The 14,761-nt window shown below is 38.2% G+C and overlaps 1 protein-coding gene across 2 annotated transcripts; it reads left to right on the top strand.

Moving 5' to 3' along the window:
• The first annotated feature begins 385 nt into the window (after positions 1-385).
• Fbxo30 (F-box protein 30) lies at positions 386-14,435 on the top strand. 2 transcript variants are annotated; one of them, XM_055627702.1, is made up of 3 exons: positions 386-430; positions 7,555-9,610; positions 13,918-14,435. In XM_055627702.1, the coding sequence occupies exons 2-3, from the start codon at positions 7,571-7,573 to the stop codon at positions 14,119-14,121; spliced, it is 2,244 nt and encodes a 747-aa protein (XP_055483677.1). In that variant the 5' UTR covers positions 386-430; positions 7,555-7,570; the 3' UTR covers positions 14,122-14,435. The 2 variants fall into 2 exon arrangements, with proteins under 2 accessions (XP_055483677.1, XP_055483676.1); XM_055627701.1 differs by lacking the exon at positions 386-430 and adding an exon at positions 676-866.
• The last annotated feature ends 326 nt before the right edge of the window (positions 14,436-14,761 follow it).

Below are 14,761 nucleotides of genomic sequence, written 5' to 3'. Positions count from 1 at the left end.
TTCCAGGATGGTTTTGCGATGGGAGAGGGCAAGAGGCCTTCAGACCGGGTGGGCGTCGGTAACATCACCGTCCCTCAGCTTCACACCCGGCCTGGCGGTAGTAACGGGACGCCTACGCGCGCCGCGTGTAGCGTCCAGTGACAACGCTTTTGTCCTAAGGTGTTTCCCAAAAGCCGCGGCGCGCCCTCTGGAGGCCGCCCTCCGCGGGCTGACGGGCAGCCGAGCCCTGACAAGGGGAAACGGGTCAAAGCGCCGAGCGGTCTCCGAGTCACAGGGCTCGGGCACGTGAGGTGGTGGCTGTCACCACAGACAACCGGAGCTGGCCTATTTCCCGCGAGGGCGAGCAAGGAGGACGGGTTGCCCTCCTCGGGCCCGCGTCGTCCACAGCGCCTGTCACAGCGGCTCGGGCATTCCTTCCACAAAATGAGAGGTTCGACGGACGAAGCGGGCTGGGGACACAGTGCGAGCTTTGCGAGAGCACCTTAGAGACAGGTTGGGACGTGCCCTACAGGAGGCTCCGCCGCGCGTTCTCCGGGTCCGGACTCTCCCGGTCGCGGACCTAGCAGAGGGCAGCGTGCGCGTCCCCGCCGCTGTGCGTGCGCGTCCCCGCCTGTCCCGCTGCTGGCCTCGGGAGGGGGCGGGGCGGGGCGCGGCAGGGTGGGGCGGGGCGCGCGAGGAGGGCGGTGGCAGTTGGTCGCCCCGGAGAATAGGCGGCGGTCGAGCCGGGGCCGAGGCGCTGAGGAGTGGCTCGGGCCGGGCTCCGTGCGTAGTTCGGTGCGGAGACGGTGCGGGAGCCGCCGGGCGCGACGGCCAGGGCAGCCGGGGTCGGTCTGAGCGGCGCTCGTGCCGCAGGCGCGCGCGGGCCGGTGAGTGTGGCGAGGCCGCCGGGGGGCTGGCGCGGGACGCGGGCGGCGGGGCTGCGGCCGGGGCTGCGCCGGCCAAGGGGGCGGCGGGCCCGATGGAGTCGGCGTGGCTCGGCGGCTCCTGTCCTGCTCGCGGGGGCCGCGGGCCGCGCCCGGCCGCCTGTGTGGCCTGCCCTCCAGGCGCCCGGCAAATGGCGCCCCGACCACCCGGGGCGCCAACTCACCCGCGTGTGCGCGGAGGAGCCCAGGGGACCCCCGGCGACCCCGGAAAGCGAGGTTCGCACTGTGTGCCTTGTAGGAACTTGGGCGCAAACGGGTTAAAGGACTGCGAGGCATCTCCAACTGTCTCGGCGGGACGAGCGAGAAGTTGGTAACTTTTCCATTCATGGAAGTGAGAGGCGCGGAGGCTTAGCCTTGGCCTCTGTTAAAGGGAAACTTGGGAATCACCCCCAAATTTGTGGGTCCAGATCGCGGATTCCCAGATTGCAAGCGGGACATGGAACGCACGGTGGACTCAGAATCACCCGGGAATACATTTTAACCACGATGGCGTCCTGTGTTTACCGTGGTTCTTTCTTCCGCTCCCCTCTCCCTCTATTGAGCCCTCTGTTAAATCCCGGATAAAAGATGCTTGGGAAGGAATTGACCTTTTCTTCCATGATTGCTTTGTTGACTGTGATCCAAGATGAAGTTATTTATGGGCATTTTGGTATCAGTGAGGGTTAACTTTCTTTAAAACGAAGTCTCAAAAAGTTTTCGAATGTTTTATTTGTTCCCTGCTAAATTTCAGACATAGTAAGTGACATTAACATGTTTTGCACGTTTTTACATTAAAGCTTTCCAAAACAGTCGTATGTTTACTGGCAAAAGGAAAAAGAATAGCATGAATTATTCCTGTTTAAGTTTTCTAAAGCATGTAATCCATATACAGTTACGTTGAATCACTGTTCTTTATGCTTAGTCACTGTTTCTTGCTGTGGAAGTTTAGTTGGGGACAACACGATCTTTTCCTAAGATGGCCAGTTTGTACTTGATACGTAACATAATGACAGAAGCTTTTGTATGAGTATGTGATTCTACAAGTAGTAGGTGTTTTATGAATGTTTTAAGAAACTGAAGTTTACCTGTGTATCTATCCCATGTGTTTAATTTCAATCCAGTGTTTCAGAATGTTTAGATTTAGGTTTGGGTTTTTCTTGGGGGGAGGTTATATTTTTTGTTTGTTTTAAAATACAAATATTTAAATACAATATACTTTAAAAAGTAATGTTGCATAAAATAATTGTTATCCCTTCGTGTATGGTTGGAGAGGTGCTTTAAGGTCACCCAAACAGGCTTTAGTTAATGTGTTTATTATTTGATATAGCATGCTTCTAAAATGTGACTGTTGGATAATCTTTTAATTAAGTTCCTAAGATTGCTGTTTATTTTTATAAAAGGAATTATTCTTTCTGGGCATTTTCTTAAAGAATATCATTAAATTTCATTTTGTGATGAGATAGGTGAGATTCAACTTAAAGTAGTTGCTTGTGTATTGTGCATACTAATAGGAAAAGTGTTTGAATTAAAACACTTTTTTTTAATCAAAAAGGTGTCTCCCCCCCCCCCCAAGAATGGTTAATGTTAGCAAAGTAGAGTTGTTCCTCATATAACTGCATTTAGTAAGATCTATAAATTTAAGTAATATTTAAAAGTAGTTGTGTATAAATCTGGCTGTTGTGTAGAGCAGAGTATGTTTATTTGGGACTCTCTACATTTATAAAATGTTGGACACAGAAATAACTAATCAGCCTTTCAGAAATTCTGTATTGTTTTCAAAGTAGAATAATTGCCTCAAGGTCAAAAGCTGAGGCTCCATAAATCCCACTCCCTCTTGCCATCTTAGACTGAGGCCTGCCACTTAAGTAGACCCATTTTTACTGTGTATTAATTTAAATAGGTTCTTGTACTAACATTTTAATTTCTGATCTAAGTCTATGATTATTTCATTTGTTTCTTTAGTGGAGAAAATTGTGAGCAGTTACAACTTTTACTTTAAAATTCTTAACCATGACCAGCTTTAGAAATGACAGATATATGTTTTATTATATTACATTTGGAGTGATACAAACATGAAAGTAAATTTCCATATCATTAGTTCATTTTTCTATAAAGCCAGAAGCAATGTTTAATAAAGTAATTAGAAAGTATAACTCATTTAGCCGTTTGCTCTCGTTAGTCTCTTTGTCAACTTGACAAAGCCTAGAGTGATCTGGGAGAAGAAGCCATAATTGAGGAATTCCCTATATCACTCTGGCCTGTGAGGATGTCAGTGCTGGATTTTCTTTTTTTGATGTAGGAGGGCTCAAGCCTCTGTGGGTAGCACCATTCCTAGGCAGATGGTCCTGGACTATGTAGAAGAAAGCTGGCTTGAGTATCAGACAGTGAGCAAGCCAAAAAGCAGCATTCACCATGGTTTCTGCTTGAGTTCTACCTTGACTTCCCTGGATAAGCAGACCTGGAAGTTTTAGCTGAAACAAACCTTTTCCTCCCTGTAGTTACTTTTGAGCCAGGAGTGTTATGTGTTACCACAGCAGTATAATGAAACTAAAACAGTATTGGATTGGGGATAAGTACCATTAGTTGGTAATTTAGTGACTCTTAATTTTCTTCATGTTATTGTGCTCAAAACAGAACCCAAGCCTTTGCATATTCTAGGCAAGTCCTCTACTGCTGACCTCCCTATCTGGCACCTCCACCACCCTTTAAAAGCAGATAAATGACTGAGGTCTAGATTTGTTAACCTCAAAACTAAATGTACCTATTTGATTAGAGGGTCATCAGGTGTTTCTGTTTACTACATGCTAGTACCTCTGATTAAATAAAAGATAAGACACTTATAACTGATTGCTAAATATTTGGTTTTTGTTACGACTTACCATAATTAATTAAACAAGACTAGTTTCACATCAGCCTTACATTAGAACATGTTTAGTAGAATTGTTTCCTCTAATGATGTAAAAAATTAATACTAAGCAAGGCAAGGCTAATGTTGCTTCAAATTTTGAGCTGGTTTTCCTTTGTGCCCTGCTCAGGTACTTGTACATGTACAGGCATCAACCATTATCTTTCTTTTTAACCCTAGTACTTCTCTATATGTTCATTTTTCTAAGTTTTTAAGATCGAAATTGAAGTTACCTTTCCCATGATTTGCTTTTATTAAAAGTTAGTATCTTCATATAAGATGCCTGGGATATAGTAGCTAAGTGCTTAGTGTTTGAGCACCATCTTAACCCTTTATGTATGTAGTGAATTTTGAGAAATAGTTGAGGGCACTGTCTCTGTGCCTTAAATGACACACTTGTTTCATTGTATGGGAAGATGCCATGTCTTAAAACTATTTTTAAGGATTGCTCGTCAGCCACCTGAGTATGAATTGGCAACCAACTTCTGTTAGAGAAAACAGACTATTGTAAAACATTCTATTATTTACAAATAATTGTTATTCTCATGAAACTTTTCCAATAATTGTTCTTTTAAGTGTAGCTTAGTAAAAATTGATTTTGGCATGTTTAAAAACACTATTGAATTTAATGACGCCATCATTTTAACAACATATTTTTTACTAGGCCTGCTATGTCACTGTTCAACTGATAAATTAAGTATTGACGTTTTAAAACCTGTTGCACAGGATTCATGAGCAATTTCAAATAGCTTATGAAGGCATTTTAAATTTTATAATAGTGATCTTGATTAGAAAAAGTGAATCTGGAAGAGTTTTAAAGTTTGAAACAAGTCTCTCTCTTCAGAAAGGGCTATTGTTATGTTTTATTATTTCCTTGGGTATTTAACTATAAAATGGACTTGTCCTAAATTCCTGCTTTGTATAGATATGTTGCGAATGGTTAAATTCATACTATTTCATATGTTCATATTTAAAACATATGGCCAAAGCAAAGTAATGTGCTTTAGTAATTATAAAGAACTAAATGAGTTTTAAACAGGGTTTGTAAGTGTTAGAATAAACAAGTAAAATTGTGTAATCTTCATTCTCTAATAACATCTTAAAATTAATCACCAGTTGGTCAAGAGCTACCTCATGTTGTTAAATTTTTGTAAGTAAACATGTCTGCTGTTCTGCATAAATATTGATCAGATGTACATTAAGTCCCCACCTCTGTTATATTAATAGATGACTTTGGGCTTTAAGGCACTCACTGCTTCTGAATACTATTTCTCTCTGAGTTGTAAGTAACTGACTTGGTATTGGTTAAGAAGGATAAAATAGGAATATAACTGATATTGCCCCCTTTCTAAAAATACTATAACTGTGTTGCTGTGGCTGCATTTTAAAAAACACTTTTATTGAGAGGGGAGTATTGTAGAAGAGGCTACTTATTTTGAAACTGGAGAGCCTTCTACATCTACCTTTGCAAGTTTTTACTGTTTTTACATGTGAGTCAGAACTACAGGGGTTATTATTTTAAGGCTTTGAATTAAGTGATATTAAAATGTGCTCTCCCTGTTGTGATTGTGTGATGGTGTGGACAGTAACATGTATCTCTACCACACCAAGTTGTAAAAGCAGTGGTCACTGTTGAAACTGCTCGTTTTTAGGTTTCTCTCTTTGCAACAGTCAAGCTTAATCTCTAGCATGTGAGATGAACTCAGCCTTGTTGCAAAATAAGCTACAGTTGTTTTCACAATCTAATCTTTCACTAAGGTTTGTCTTAATTCTTCTTAAACATTTTAATTGCTTCAGTTATAAACATTTGCCATAATTAATCTATCATTTTCTCTCTTAGTACTAGTTTCAATTTAGAGTAAATGCTTGCCTATAGAATTTGTGAGAAAATAGCCTTTAAAGTATTCAGCTCATTCTGTTATTTTAAAGCACAATTTACAAATTAATTGGTATTGAATATGTCATTGAACATCACAGTATGAAGAAGCCCACACTCAAGACCTTTCTTTCAATAAAGAAGAGCTCAGTTAATAACAGCTTGGTTTTATTATTCCTGTTTGAGGAATGAATATTAGTCTTCAACCAGAGAGAAAAGTTGTAACAATTTGTGGAGTGATTACCTACTTGAAACCTAGCTAGAATTTATTGAAATTCATGCCAGAGATGTAGCAGCCATATGCACTCAATGAAGAAAATAGGCTATGAATGCTTTTATTTAGAATATTATATACTACAGTGTAATTTAGATTGGAAAACCTTGAGTTGAATTGACTCTGCAATCTATAGGTAGAAATATATAATAGCTGTAGTATTCTGGAGTTTAGAAAATTTTTAGGCAGGACGTATAGATGAGTTTTCACCTTATAGATGGTAAATGAAAGTTGGAAAAACCTAGCACACCAGGAAGAATTCCTAGTGTGAACATGAAATCCTGAAGAAAAGTAATATTTAAGAAAAGATTATCTAGAGAGGTAGAAGGGAAATTGGTTAAGTGTGATAATAATATGGATGTAAGGAAAGAGGAGGAGTTAGTAATTCTAATGATACGGCAAAGGTGATAGAGGAAAGAATAAAAAGAGCCCTTTAGATAATACTTACAAAAGACAGACATTATTTAACTTTTCACCACTAATAGAAAAAAAGCAGTTGAAGATTTTTTGGGGGAAAAAAGTGCATTGAAAAAAATGCTCAGTTAAAATTAAATTGGCATATTTTGTTTGTTTTATTTTTGGTATAAACTTGGCTTGATGAAATGTTAAAATAATGAGTTTTAAGATATTTTATCTTTAATCCCTCTTATTTCATAGATACTGTTTCTCTACCCTTAAAATTATCTCTGACTTTCACTTATTAAAAGACTGAGTTCCATAGAATAGTACATAACAATCATGATTGGTCCAGTGCCCTTTTGGCCTTCTTTCTCACAACTTTCTTGGATTTCACCACAATCTATTAATATTAAGAAGATTAAACATGTTTTGTCAATTCATATGCTGTTACTTCAAAAATTACTGTCTCTTACAAGTTTACCCTGCCTACCCCTTACCTTTCTTCTCTGTGCTATTTTTCTTCTGTTGTATTAATCACATGATCTAGCTTTGTTTTCCACCTCCCTTGTAACTCCTTTAAGAGGAAGTACCAATTTACTAATCTGTATATTGCCAGAGGGAGCACAGTGCCCAGTGCCTAAGAGTCAGTAAGAAATTCATATTTAATAAAGTAGAGGAGAGCTGGCCCTTACATAAAGACAACAGCTGCAGAACTTGAGCTAAAGCTTTTATTTTCCTGTTAAAGTTACTGTATATTTTAGTTAAGTCTTTGATAATTTGTAAAATTTATCATGAATATGTAGAATAGGTCAGAAAAGTAGATAAACATGAATTCATATGTTTAGAAGGTGTAAAGAAACTAATAAAATTTTGACTAACTGTCATAGTGAAATGAAGACTGCAACATGATAAGGGTCTGCAAGGCAGCAACTCAAAATTGGGCTAATTCAAGTTGAAAAGCTAAAATCTATTCTTTGAAATTCAGGAGTTAACACTTTTATTAGAATTAATTTATGTAATACATATTGCTATATATTTAGTATTCTAAGTGCTTAAGTTTCTTTAAGATGTATTAATCATATTCTTATTAACTTAAATGTTTGTTTATACTTTATATATTTCATTCTCAAGAATAATCAGTGGTTTGATTATACAGTTTGGTCTAATGTCTTTACTTTTTTTGTATTTCAAAATCTAGAGCTGGACTAGCCATTATGGAAGAAGAGGTACAGCAGCACTCACACTGTGTGAATTGTGTCAGTAGAAGGTGTATGACCAGACCAGAGCCTGGAGTTTCCTGTGACTTGATTGGTTGTCCATTGGTTTGCGGAGCAGTTTTCCACTCTTGTAAAGTTGATGAGCATCGACTCTTGTGTCCCTTTGAACGAGTACCTTGCTTAAATAGTAACTTTGGATGTCCATTTATCCTGGCACGAAATAAAGTTGCTGAACATCTAGAAATGTGTCCTGCAAGTGTGGTATGCTGTACAATGGAATGGAACCGATGGCCTGTTAGTTACTCAGACCGGAAATCATATGAAAATCTAAGCAGAGATGTTGATGAAGTGGCACAGTTAGACATGGCTTTGGCTCTTCAAGATCAAAGAATGCTCTTGGAATCTCTGAAAGTATCCACCATGATGTCAAAAGCAACTGATAAAATTCCTGAGCCTAGAGAACAAATCTCAGTGAAATCAAATGTTCAGGAAATACCACGTCCTAATGGCTTGGTACCTGTCGATGAAGAGTCATACGGTGCACTTTATCAAGCTACTGTAGAAACAACCAGAAGTTTGGCAGCTGCTTTAGATATCCTGAATTCTGCCACAAGAGACATTGGCATGTTAAATACAAGTCTTCATGCTATCACAAATGAAATGGATGAGGAAGAGAGTAACAGAGAAAGCTTCCAGGACAGAAACTTAAAAGACCAGGACCACCTCCATGAAGATGAGATAGGGGCAGTAGGTGGAATTGACTATAATAGCACAAGTCAGAATACTCAGGCTGAACAAAATGGTTCAAGTGATTTACTCTGCAACTTAAATATAAGTTCTTATGGTACTTCTGCTCTTTGTAATGGCTTTCCTTTGGAAAGTATGTGTACACAGGTCAAAGAGCAGGATCAGAATTTTCATGGTTATTCCATAGAAAGTAACATAACAAATGGAGAATGTGCAGCAGCAGATGGTACTTCACAACCTTCTAGTTCACTTTTAAGAGCAGCACAACTTAGGGAAACAAGTCCTTTCAATGCCTTGCCAGATAGCACATTTCAGCATGTCCTTACGCCAGACGAAGATGGTGAGGAGGACTTGTGTTGGAAAAAGGTAGACTTAGGGGACCTGAAGGATGTTGATGGTTCACCTGTCAGTCATGTTCCTTCATTCAAGTTTCTTTCTAATTCATGGTATATACCAAAGGAAGACAAAGCAGTCGATACATCAGATTTAGAAGTTACAGAAGATCCCATGGGCCTCCAAGGAATAGATCTGATTACAGCAGCATTACTATTTTGTCTGGGAGATTCTCCAGGTGGGAGGGGTATATCTGATAGCCGTATGGTTGATGTTTATCACATTGATTTTGGGACACAGACTTTTTCACTTCCATCTGCAATACTAGCTACAAATACAATGGTTGGAGAAATAGCTTCAGCTTCAGCTTGTGATCATGCCAATCCACAACTTTCAAATCCAAGCCCTTTTCAGACACTTGGGCTGGATTTAGTTTTGGAATGTGTTGCTAGGTACCAGCCTAAGCAGCGTTCAATGTTTACCTTTGTGTGTGGACAGTTATTTAGAAGAAAAGAATTTTCTTCCCATTTTAAGAACGTGCATGGTGACATTCATGCTGGACTTAATGGATGGATGGAACAGAGGTGTCCTTTAGCTTACTATGGTTGTCCCTATTCTCAGCGTAGATTTTGTCCATCAACACAAGGAGCAAAGGTTATACATGACCGCCATTTAAGGTCATTTGGAGTTCAGCCATGTGTATCTATGTTGTTAGAAGAGCCTTCTAGAAACTGTGTGTTGGGATTACGTAGTGACCATCTAAGTGGTCTCCCTTTTGAGGTACTGCAACATATTGCAGCCTTTCTTGATGGCTTCAGTTTATGCCAGCTTGCATGTGTATCCAGGCTAATGAGGGATGTGTGTGGCAGTCTACTTCAATCTCGTGGAATGGTGATATTGCAGTGGGGGAAAAAGAAGTATCCAGAAGGAAATTCATCATGGCAGATAAAAGAAAAGGTTAGTTTAAATTTTAACTTATCAACCTCTTTCTTAACATAAAGTAGGCACTTATTAATTTCATATATATCAATAACTTTTTGCCACGGTGACCATATCCTGCACTATATTAAGTCAATATAATGACATATTTTAAAAGTGATAATAAAAGACTAAAGTCACTAGAATTCTTAGTCACAATCACTGGTATAGCATAGATTTTTTTAATTAAATTTTTATTTTTTTATATTACAGTTTATTCACTTTGTATCCCAGCTGTAGCCCCCTCTTTCCTCCCCTCCCAAATTCACCCTCTCTCGCTCATCTCCTCCTAAGCCACTCTCCAAGTCCACGGATAGAGGAGGTCCTCCTCCCCTTCCATCTGACCCTAGCTTATCCAGTCTTATCAGAACTGGATGCATTGTCCTCCTCTGTGGCTTGGCAAGGCTCCTTACCCATTAGGGGAAGAAGTCAAAGAGCTAGCCACTAAGTTCATGTCAGAGACAGTCCATGTTCTCCTTACTAGGAAACCCACTTGGATACTGAGCTGCCATGGGCTATATCTGAGCAGGGGTTCTAGGTTATATCTATAAATGGTCCTTGGTTGCAGTATCAGTGGTTCCCTCCCTCCTCCCATCTCAATCCCTCCCTTCCTCCACCCTCTGCATGCATGCCTCTCCCCAAGTCCACTGATAGGAGAGGTCTTCTTTTCCTTCCTTCTGATCCTAGTCAATTAGGTCCATCAGGAGTGCCTGCATTGTCTTCTTCTGTGGCCTGGTAATGCTGCTCCCCCATCAGGGGGAGGTAATTATAGAGCAGGCCAATCAGTTCATGTCAGAGACAGTCCCTGTTCCTATTACTATGGAACCCACTTAGACACTGAACTGCTATGTGTACCCCATTATTAAATTGGATTACTTGATTTGTTGCTTTTTAACTTCTTTAGTTCTTCATATATTCTGGATATTAGCTCTCTGTCAGATATGGGGTTGGTGAAGATCCTTTCCCAGTCTTGTTTTCTCATTTTGTTCTGATGACAGTGTCCTTTGCTTTACAGAAGCTTTTCAGTTTCATGAGGTCTCATTTATTGATAGCATAGATTTTTTTTTTTTTTTTTTTTTGGATCTAAATTCTGTTCTAATGTTTCTGTGTCTTCAGGTGACTAGTTTTCTTCAGTTCCTCTTGTACATCTTTGTGACCATTTTACTACTTGTTATCTTCTAATTTTGGCTAAAACATTTTTATCATAAGAGAGTTGATGAATCTAGGAGAGGATTTTCTTTGGCCTTTAGCTGTCTCTGTTTTTATTAGTGTCTTTTTCAGGAGGAGAAAAAAAAATAACTGTTACTACGGTCTTCCTGATAAGTGACCAACAAAACTACTTGGGTGATGCTGAAGTGAGATGAATAAGTTAGAGAGTTTGTTATTCTATATGGGCACACTGGATTCACTGCAAAGGGGGGATGCATATTATTTTGAAAATTGATAAGAATATTTGGTCAGACCTAAATTTTAACTACACTCTGCTTTTGCCATCTTCCATTTGAGTCACTATTCAAGACATCACAGGATATCTGTGACTAAAGACCCATAATATGAATCTTTACGTAACAACTTGCACAAACTGAGTATTTGTCTGCACATCATTCAGATTCATGAAACTTTATTCTTGTTACTTAGATTTTTTAAAAAAGAATTGGTATTTGCTTCTCTGTTTTCTTGAGACTTTGACCATTTTTTTTCCCCATCAGGGAGTTCTGATGACATAGTTTTTCAGCTGGGTATATATGAGTATTTTAATTTTTCAAGATGATTAGATGTATTTCTGTCCTTAGGAATAAGATACTGTAATTGCTTTTGTCCTTAGTCATTAGTATGTATATATGGAATGAAATATTTCCTGGTAAATTTTTACAGAGACATAGTCTTGAGATTAAATTGCTATCATTTATACAGATTCCATATCAGTAGGCCCCTATTTTCTCTGTTGAGCCTAAACCACAATATACAAGCATCTACTGAAAATTTCTGCTTGATTATCCCATAGCTTCCTCAAACTCAACATGTCCAGCTTACCTGCCCCTCTATTCACTTAATTTCAGGAAGTAGCGTCTTTGTTTACTAAACTGCCTAAATCGGGGATTTGGAAGTTAGGGTTGAATCTCTTCCCAAATTCTAGTTGATTGGTCCTTTTTCAGAACTCTCAGATTTGCCTCACCATTTCACCTTTGATTCTTTTAAATATATTTATTATAGTTAATGAAGTGCTTAAGACTTAATATTCACCTACTGCTCATGGGTAAAAGTCAGCCCCTTAAACAAACATTTTAAATGTCTCATAATCACATCCTTACCTCTTCAGTTTCTTCCTGTGACTTCCATACTATAGTTACATTGATTTATGTTTTTGATGTTTTTTTTCTAGCCTTAGAGCTAATGAATATGTTTCCCAAATATCCAATACTTAAATACCTGGAATGTGCTAGTTAGTAGGCCTTTTTACATTACTTTCATTAACCCATTACTGTCTACATTTTACAAAAGAAGCAGTAACTTGTCAAATACTTATTTATTGTGGTACCAGGTGTTGAACCTAGAGGTTCCCTTGTGCTATACAAATACACTTAGTTATTCCCAGCCCTCTTTTTCCTTTTTCCTTAATGGAGAATTGCACTAAATAAACAAGGCTAGCTTTGAATTCACTCAGTAGTCTAGACAGGACTTGAATTTGTAATTCTCCTGCTTCATCCCATGTGTAGTTGGGATTACAGGCCTGTGCCCCCAGGCGTGGCAATGGTGATGGTTGCTATTGTCAGCTATTCTGTTTCCACAGAATTTTAAGAGATTTGGATACTTTCAAAGTCATTATTGCCCTCCTTTCTTGAGAAATTATCAGGAATGCTGCCCTTACCCCAGTATTGCTACTTTCTAAAGCATCTACTGTTTATCATGTGGAGCTGGCCTTCTGTCTTTGTAGCTGCCCTGTCATATAGATTAAACCAACTGCAGATAAAAAAATGTTTAGGAAGAAAAATGTACTGAACATGCATCGACTTTTCTTGTCATTATTTCCTAAACAATGTAAGTGCACAACACTTACGTTGTATCAGGTGTTATAAATAACCTAGAGATGATTTAAAGTTTATGGGAAGAAATGGATACACCATTTTATATAAGGGACTTGAACATCACAGATTTTTGGTGTTTGTGAAGGTCCCAGAACCAACCCCTGTGGGTACCAAAGTAATATATTCAGAGTTGTTTAATTAATTAGACAATTGTCTACACTAGAATGTTTCAGCCACGTCTGCTTCAAACATCCTTTTTATGTTCTTCTCCACTATTCTGTAGTCATGTTTATCGCTTATCTTCAGAAGTGTTATGTATAAAAATGAGGAGAGGCCACAGCATGGTTGAACCAATAAGATTTTACAATAATAGCTTTAAAAAGGATTTTACTGTTTTGAGACAGGGCTTGTTAGGATCCTTCTTCCTCATTCTCCTGAGTTTGAGGGTGACAGGTTTAAGCCACCATGTCTGTCTACAAAAAATGAATTTCCATTCAGTTACATTTTGAACCAATTGAAGTACCTATTATGTTTTGATTATTGTTCAATACTGTCACTGCTGATAAATTGTGAAAAGAAAAGCTACTTTACTACATGATAGTCTAAAACAGTGGTTCTAAACCTTTCCTATGCTACTACACTTTAATGTAGTTCCTCATCCTGTGGTGACCGCAAACCATAAAATTATTTTTGTTGCTACTTTGTGAATCATAATGTAAATATCTGTGTTTTCTGATGATCTTAGGTAATCCCTGTGAAAATGTCATTTGATCCTAAAGGGGTTGCCACCCATGAAAACCATTGTTCTAAGGCATTTTTATTCTACTTTATAGAGTAAAAGGAATGGAAGAAAAACCTAGAGAGGAAAAAAAAAAGATATTTGGATAATCACAATCTCTAGATTAGTAGTTATATATAGCCAATTGGATAGCAAAAATAATAGTGTACATTATATGGTATTTTATGAAGTCACTGAATTTATAAAGTGATGACTTTTTAAAAAAATTATTCAGTACATCAGGTTTATTTTTAATGTTGAATTTTATTCTTTTGGTTGAACTAACAACATTTTACAAATGTTTGAAAAGTATGAATAATAATGGATTTACTCTTTTTTAATTTTGAAGCTATTTCAAATGTTATATTTTATATTTCTCTAGCAATAGAAAAGAATTACATGCAGCTAAAGCAGAGCAAAAAGGGCATTCTGATTTTCTGTATGAATTATTTAAATCTGAAATAGAATTTTTTTCTATCTAGGTATGGCGATTCAGCACTGCCTTTTGTTCTGTTAATGAATGGAAGTTTGCTGACATCCTAAGCATGGCTGACCACTTGAAGAAATGCAGTTACAATGTTATAGAGAAACGGGAGGAAGCTATCCCACTGCCCTGTATGTGCGTGACTCGAGAACTTACTAAAGAAGGACGCTCCCTGCGCTCAGTTTTAAAACCCGTACTTTAAACTGTAACTTTACTTGCATATACATGCAAGCACCTGGTATGAGTTCTTTGTAATATGTAACTTTATTAATGTATTAAAGACTACAACTAGTTAATTTTTTTGTCGCTATGTATATACTGTTTTGGAGTGACATATTTTTGTAATGTACTATTAGTTGGAAAAAAGTTGCCTTAATATTTGAAATGTGTGAAATTTTTGGAACTTCCTAGACAGGGTGATCTAATCTTTATCTGCATAATTTTCAAAATTAGTATTTTTAATGGTGTGCACATTTAAGTTCTGAAATTTTTGTTTTTCAAACTAAATGGTCTTGACCAAAAGATTAATTCTTTGTTTTTTTTTTTTTTTTTTTTTTTTTTTTTTTAATGGGTGGACGCCCATGTTGTCAAAAAGCAAAACTTTGATTCACATTTTTGCTGCATAGATTTTTCACATACCACTTTCAAGTAACAGTGCTATAAGGTTGTTATCAAGTTTTTCTGGTACTTTCCTTTTATAATTATTGATCATGGGTGGTATCCAGTACTAATACAAAGGTACAATAATGACTTCATGTTTTTAAAACAACTCACAAAGATATCTTTATCTTCTAGTCCTTACAACTCTTATGCAAAAAAATGATTATGTGCAGTTCTTTTTC

Source organism: Psammomys obesus, unplaced genomic scaffold, assembly GCF_907164565.1.
Source record: "Psammomys obesus unplaced genomic scaffold, mPsaObe1.curated_primary_1811, whole genome shotgun sequence".
In the NCBI taxonomy this organism is placed as follows: Eukaryota; Metazoa; Chordata; class Mammalia; order Rodentia; family Muridae; genus Psammomys; species Psammomys obesus.
This window is presented reverse-complemented; position numbering and strand designations above follow the sequence as displayed.